This window comes from Gobio gobio (assembly GCF_949357685.1).
Source record: "Gobio gobio genome assembly, chromosome: 5".
Classification (NCBI taxonomy): domain Eukaryota; kingdom Metazoa; phylum Chordata; class Actinopteri; order Cypriniformes; family Gobionidae; genus Gobio; species Gobio gobio.
The window spans coordinates 64955771-64963186 of NC_137101.1; the positions used below are offsets into that span (position 1 = coordinate 64955771).

Here is a 7416-nt window from a genome sequence, read left to right on the forward strand (position 1 = left end):
AAAATGTGGTCTACTCTGTCAAAAGCCTTTTCCTGATCTAATGACAGAAACCCAATATTAATATTGTTTTGAAAAGCAAAATCAAGCATGTCCCGTACCAAATGTAAATTATCTGTGATGGATCGATCTTTTATACAGTAAGACTGGTCTTTGTGAATGATTTCATACAATACAGTATTTAGCCTGTTTGCCAGACATTTAGAAAATATTTTATATTCTGAGCATAAAATTGCTACAGGCCTCCAATTCTTTAATAACGTTAAATCTCCCTTTTTTGGGAGCAAAGTTAAAACAGCCCGCCGACAGCTTGTGGGAAGAATTTCTTCTGTAATGCAGTTTTGCAAAACCTCAAAGTAGTCATGTCCTAAAACAGTCCAAAAGTTCTTATAAAACTCTGCAGGTAATCCATCCAAGCCAGGTGCACGTCCTGAAGAGAGTCCCATTACTGCAGCAGTAACCTCCTCAAAGGTGAGTTCAGTTTCTAACAAATGTTTATGCTCTGGAGTTAAAACAGGAAGTTCCTGAAGCAGTTCATTTGTGCACTGTTCATCCGAGGTTTCAGCAGTAAATAAATCTGAATAAAAATCCACAGCGATTCTCCGCATTGAGACTGGGTCAGAGGTTTCTTTTCCATTGTTTTCTTTTAAACAGTACATCTGCTTTTCCTGTCCAGCTTTTCTCTCCAAATTAAAGAAATAAGATGTGGGACCATCCATGTCCCTCGTTGTTAAAAAACGGCTCCTTACAAGAGCCCCTTTAACTTTTTCATTTAGAATGAAGCTCAGCTGGTTTTTCTTTCCTGTCCACAGTTCTTGTAAATCTGCAGTATCATTAACAGTCATTGTCTTCTCAATATCAATGATCTCCTTTTCTAGCAACTCTAGTGTCTTTTTTAAAACCAAAGAAGAATGGGTTGCATATTGCTGACAGAACCCTTTTATATGAACCTTACTGATTTCCCACCACTGAATTATATTTTCATATAAAACTTTTTCATTTTTACAGGTTTCCCAAAAAACTCCAAAGTTCTCACAGAAATTCTTATCATCCAGAAGTTTAATGTTAAAATGCCAGTAGTAACTCTTCTGAACTCTGTTCACCAACGAACACTCTATTGTAATGAGTTTGTGATCAGAAAAAGATGTAGGAATGATAGCTGTATGTTTTACTCTATTCCTCATATTGTGTGATGTGTAGAACCTGTCCAAACGTGCCCCAGAAATTCTACCATTACTAAAATGCACCCATGTATATTGTTGTGCTGCTGGATTGTGTTCCCTCCATACATCTGATAAATTTAGTTTTTTTATCACATTTGCTAAAACTGCAGCTGACTGTGCATGAGGTTCTTCTCCATTCCTGTCTTTTGTGAAATCTAAAGTGCAATTCCAATCTCCTCCTAAAATTATTAAATCCCCATCCTGCTGTTGGCTTAAAACTTTTTCCAGTTTGGAAAAAAACTGCAACCTGTCAGATCCTAAATTGGGAGCATAAATGTTTATGAACACAAAAACAAGATTTCTAATTTCAGCCCTAATAAGTAATAATCTCCCTGGTTCTATCTCATTTTTTAATAAAATTTTAGCTTGAAGACTAGGGGAAAAAAGCACAGCCACTCCAGCACTAAGATTACTCCCATGACTTAGAACCTTCTCTCCTTCCCACCACAAACCCCAGTCTACCTCATTTCTTTGGTCACTATGAGTCTCCTGCAAAAAAACAACGCTGAGATCTTTCAAGCGTATGGTTTCTGAAAGTAACCAATTTTTCTTCCCATCCCTCATCCCATTTACATTAAGGGATCCCACCCGTAAGGTCTCCATAAGGAAGAGAGAGAGAAAAAGAAAAAAATATAGAAAAGAGAAGTCAACAGCCATCATATCTATTTAGTTTTTCCCCTCGCTTTTCCTGCTTTCTTTCCTAATCTTATTGCAGTTATATGTTTCTTTAACCGAAACCTCTTTTGTTGTGTAAGCTCTTCATAGTTGCTCTTTTTTCTAGCCCACATTACAGAAGAAATAAACTTTTCCACATCCGGGAAATAATCACTTATTTCAACACCTGATTTTCCTTTTGTTTTGTCAAGAAAAGAATTGATTTGTTCGACAGTATACATATCTTTTTCAACCTCTGACCACTGCTCATCATCTCTCATTCCATCATTACTATACTGAGATAAAACCTCCATCTCATCAGTCGTGTTTTCCATTTCACCTTCTACCTGTACTGTATCATTACTCTTACACACATCCACACCATCACCTTGAGTCTCTCTCTTATCAACATCAGACAATTCACACACTGATTTTTCAGGAACATAACTGTAGCCAGGTTGTTCCTTACTTACAATGTTAAGGCCTACATTATTTTCACTCACCTCCTGCTGTCCCTGCTCTTCCTCAGTAGTGACTGTATCATGCTCCTCGGCGTTACGTGTTCCTTTGTTATTTGCTGATTTATCGGTGTTATTCTCGTCAGATGTGGACGCGCGCGGTTCGTCTCTGTGTGGACACGCGAAGCGCTTATGTCCCAGATCTCCACAATCAAAACAGCGTAGACTATCCGTAGTGGCATAAACCATGAAAGAATTCCCCCCTTGAATGACACGGAAGGAGACTTCCAAGGTTCGCTCCGGTGAATTTAAAAACATATACACCTGACGTCTAAATGAAAGGACGTGCTTCAACGCGGTGTTTTTACACCCTAAGGGAATCAATCGGACGGGACCCGCGATCTTACCAAATCGTTGCAACTCTTTTGTGATAACATCGTTAGATACAAAAGGCGGAACATTTGAAATGGTAACTTTTGTTGCTGGAGCGGATAGCGGGGTTACCGGGACATATGTTTCCTTCACCCATATACCACTAACAGTCAACTGATTGACTAACGCCTCAGACTTTAAAAACACAACAACTGCTTTATTCATTCGAGAGGCCGAGACGACATTCTCAAAGTCCACCTGTTCTCCTATCACCAGCAGCAGATCCTCCACTGTCACTCCGGGCTCTGGCACACACCTGCACCCGTTACGCAGTGACAGTGTTGGCGTTCCTGGCGTGGGAACAGACGCCATGCTGGCGTCTCAAGACGCACACACACTAAGAGAAAAAAACCTTTTCTCTATTCTGTGTTAAAAGAAAAACCGAGGGGAAAAGAAACGTAAAAGGGAAAAAATAGGAAAAAACAATGTTTCCACAAGCGCTCTCAGCAACCACTCAGCTCCCACACACACTCCCAACAATCACACCGGAAGTGAGAGAGAGAGAGAGAGAGAGAGAGAGAGAGAGAGAGAGAGAGAGAGAGAGAGAGAGAGAGAGAGAGAGAGAGAGAGATATTCTGACCTACTTTAGTAGAGTCTTTGTTTCTACTTTAAACTGAGACTTGGTCTTTGCTGATCAATATAATAGCAGTTATGCCCACACACAAACATGGTTTACCATGCTATTATATTGAGTACTTTACTTTACTTCAAGTAAAGTTGGTCAGAATCCATCTCTCTCTCTCACACACACACACACACACACTTGCCAAAGTGAAAATAGAAAGTAAATTCTAACGCTGGATGTAATAACGCCCACAAAGAACAACGTGGCAGTTATATACTACGCTGTAGTCCCAAAAACAGCTTTCTTTTACCGACTGACACACATTGGTAAGTAGAAGTTATTGAATACTTATTAGATGTAAATTTTGATGTTTGAATAGTTTTATTGTTAACTTACTGTGTCCTAATATTTTTGTCTTCATATTTTTCTGTAGCTCTACATTTGGACAAATGAGGTTAATACTAATGATCCAATACACTGTAGTTAAATATTTAATAACAAATAGTTGTATATATGTGGGAATGTGGTATGAATTACTGATGAGTTCATTTGAACTTTGTTTACAATTATTTATGAAAAGGTATAATGCATTATACATAAGGGCTTTAAATAAAGTGTTACCGCTATTTTTCTCTAGGCACGATGATAACCCAGGGCGAGTTTGAACTCCTGATATCTGGCACCCACGAAAATTTTAACCAGATTATGAAGGCCGAGGGTGACATTACTGATCGAGAAATATCAAAGCTAAGAGAAGGTGATCTCATTTTGAGGAACAAGAGAAAGGGTGTCTGCCTATTTTATCATGCTGGGGTTTACTGTGGAAACGAAGAGGTCATTGAGTTTTTTGCAGGCAAGAAATACACTTTAACTTTCTGAAAATACTAGTGTAACCAAACTAACTCACTTTCAATATATATCTCACTATATGAGTAAAGTTTATGCATTTGACCATATTACCATGTACAGTATAAAGCTTCATATACTGTAAGACTTAATTTTATCCCAAGCAAAGTTAACTGAGGTTACAGTTGAAAGAAAGTTTGTGAACTTTAAAATTCCCTGGATTTCTGCATTTATTACTCATAAAATGTAGTCTGATCTCAATCACTTATAATTTTAGACAACCGCAGCTCTTGACCCCTAACTTCTAATGCATTACTTTAACTTTGTTCGCGTTTGTCTATAGTTCATTAATCCCACACTGTTTCTGTTGTTCCAGTTATCTCCCTGTTATTTAAACCCTGACTTCTAATCACTACAGAAATCCAGGTAATTGCTAAAGCTTGGTGCATACTCTGCAAGAACAAAGAAATGTGTTTGTTTTCTCGAGGTGGCAAGAACAAGAACAAAGTTTGTTCTGGCCAGTACATTCCATACTTCACGAGAAAAGCAGGGGCCAAACATCTCCGTTTCTCTGCATTAACCCCGTCCACTTTAAACTTCTGACCAATCACACAATAGTTTTTGGACACCCACAGGAAAAAAGTTCTGCTCAGACGACGAGTCGAGAACGAGCTGCGAGAACTCCCAAACCAGCCCTGGGAGCGAGAACCTTTTTCTCTGTTCTTGCGGAGTATATAGTGGCCTTAAGGGTTACCCTCTGGCTAAAGGTTTTTCTTACAACTGTATCTGTAATATCTACATTAGGTACATTTTCCAGGAGGTGACACATGTGACAAAAATCTGTTGAAATATGTCTTTTGTTTAAAAAGATGCATATGTTTGTGTTTGATTTATTGTTCATTTACACCACTTAGCCGAATCAGACCAACGCACTGCAGGATTAGTCAGTTGCTCATCAACAAGTGGAGTGAACAGTGGAGTGAACAAAGCACATGTGAATAACTACATCTGTAATCTACCATACGTCGTTCTTCGTTTGAAAAATCCCATCCCCAAGGGCTTCGCTGACAGAGTTAAGAAGGCAATGAGGTCGAAAGAAAAGTATAATCTCTTGACGTATAACTGTCTGCACTTTGCCCTGGAGGTGCTGGGGGTAAGCTCATACTACTTTTACATACAATAATGACATATTCATACATTAAAGTACTAAGTGGAGCTTTTGTCCTTTCTACAGCTATCAACACGGTCTCTTCCACAACGGTATAGTACAGCAGCTCTTTTAAACATCTAACCCTTCTGTGTGTGGAAAATAACTTCTGAACACTGAAGTGCTGTGTTTGATTTAATAACGTTAAGTACATGTCTTTTAAAGGGGTCATCATGAAGAACCTATGTTCACTTGGACCCTTACTTGGTTTATGTTTTTAATATACAGTATATAATAAATTAAGAACAACAAATATAATGCATTCAGATGTTAAAATATGCTACCTACTCCACTTTCCTGCAACACAGCAAATGTAAAAAAGCTTTCTTTGTATTGCATTGTATTAATAACAAATGTCCTTCATGATACATACATGAAACTGCAAGTATTTCCACTCATTTATCTTATTCATATTTCTCTTTTTTTAATAGACAATGAGCCCATGATGATGGAGAAAATCATCTTGCTCTTTCACATCTTGCTTTATCCACTCACTGACTCCTGATACACGACAAACCACAACAGTATTACCAAACTTTTGAAATGAAATGTACACAATTGTCCAGCTGCTTGTATTAAACAGCAATAAAAAAAAGATTTCTTACTAAACTGAAAGTTTTTTTTTTTTTTAAACATTCCTTTCCTATTTTTTAAATATCGATAAAAATAAATAAAGCATGATACATCCCATTAATAAGAACATTAGCATGCAGAAGCTGAGTACTACATTGTTGGAAACTTATTTTGCTGAGAAGACCAGGGGACTCATTTATAAAATGTTGTGTACATTTGATCTTACCCTCATTTCTCAAATGTACGTACTGTGCATGTGACTTAGAGAATGAACGTCAGCACAGAAAACACAAGTACGGCCCTTTTTCAGATGTAAAATCTATCAATCGCATATGATTGTTTTGTATTCAGTTCTTCCCCAGGTGAAAAAGTTGTACTATTAAATATATTAAAAAATATACTTGAAATTCAAGTAGTAGATTTATAATGAATTTGTATTCCCAACATGCTTATTTGAAGTGCATTACAAATATATTGAATTGCACTTATACAATATATTCTACTATGGTAATAAATATATGCCTAATTACACTTTTAAGAAATATGCTAAACACAAGCATCTTTTAGTGAAGTTTTAGTGTATTTATTTATGCAATATTGTCACATGATTGTCTGTTTTGTTGTCATCCTGTTCCATGTCACATGCTCCTTTGTTTTAGTTTTCCCGCCACTCGTCTGTCGTCATGGTCACCGTCATCATTAGTTCATCTGTTCTGTGTGTCATCACCCCTGTTTGTGTTACCTATTTGAGGCCCTGTCCACACGAACACGGGTATTTTCAAAACTGCAGCTTTTTCTACGCGGTTTGGCTGTTCGACCACACACATTTGGATATGTACCGAAAACTTTTAAGTTGGCTATTATTAAACCACTTATTAAAAAAACGCAACTTGATCCTACAGAATTAGTCAATTACAGGCCAATCTCAAATCTACCCTTTCTGTCAGAAACAGTTGAAAAGGCAGTGTCTTCACAATTATGCTCCTTTTTAGAAAGAAATGGTATCTGTGAGGATTTCCAGTCAGGATTTAGACCGTATCATAGCACTGAGACTGCTCTCATCAGAGTTACACATGATTTACTCTTATCATCCGATCGTGGCTGTATCTCTCTATTAGTGTTACTCGATCTTAGCGCTGCATTTGATACTATCGACCACAACATTCTTTTGAATAGACTCGAAAATTATGTAGGCATTAGTGGAATTGCATTGGCATGGTTTAAATCATACCTATGCGACCGTTATCAGTTTGTAGTAGTAAATGAAGATATGTCACACCGATCGCAAGTTCAGTATGGAGTACCACAAGGCTCAGTGCTAGGACCGCTACTCTTCACTCTGTACATGCTACCACTGGGAGATATCATTAGGAAGCATGGCGTTAGTTTTCATTGTTATGCTGACGATACTCAGCTCTATATTTCTTCACGCCCTGAAGAAACTTACCAATTCACAAGATT

The 7416-nt window shown here is 37.7% G+C and overlaps 1 protein-coding gene across 1 annotated transcript; it reads left to right on the plus strand.

Moving 5' to 3' along the window:
* Window positions 1-3593: 3593 nt before the first annotated feature.
* LOC307127210 (uncharacterized protein) lies at window positions 3594-5988 on the plus strand. The gene is made up of 5 exons (XM_079818322.1): window positions 3594-3655; window positions 3967-4182; window positions 5090-5328; window positions 5410-5435; window positions 5814-5988. Exons 2-5 carry the CDS (start codon window positions 3972-3974, stop codon window positions 5818-5820), a joined length of 483 nt encoding a protein of 160 aa, XP_079674448.1. The 5' UTR covers window positions 3594-3655; window positions 3967-3971; the 3' UTR covers window positions 5821-5988.
* Window positions 5989-7416: the final 1428 nt, after the last annotated feature.

Bases quoted from the DNA above. Each gene is read 5' to 3' on its own strand.
- LOC307127210 (XM_079818322.1), top strand. From the start codon at position 3,972: ATGATAACCCAGGGCGAGTTTGAACTCCTGATATCTGGCACCCACGAA. The intron at 4,183-5,089 runs GCAAGAAATACA...TACACCACTTAG, and splicing joins GGTCATTGAGTTTTTTGCAG to CCGAATCAGACCAACGCACT. The intron at 5,329-5,409 runs GTAAGCTCATAC...TCCTTTCTACAG, and splicing joins TTGCCCTGGAGGTGCTGGGG to CTATCAACACGGTCTCTTCC.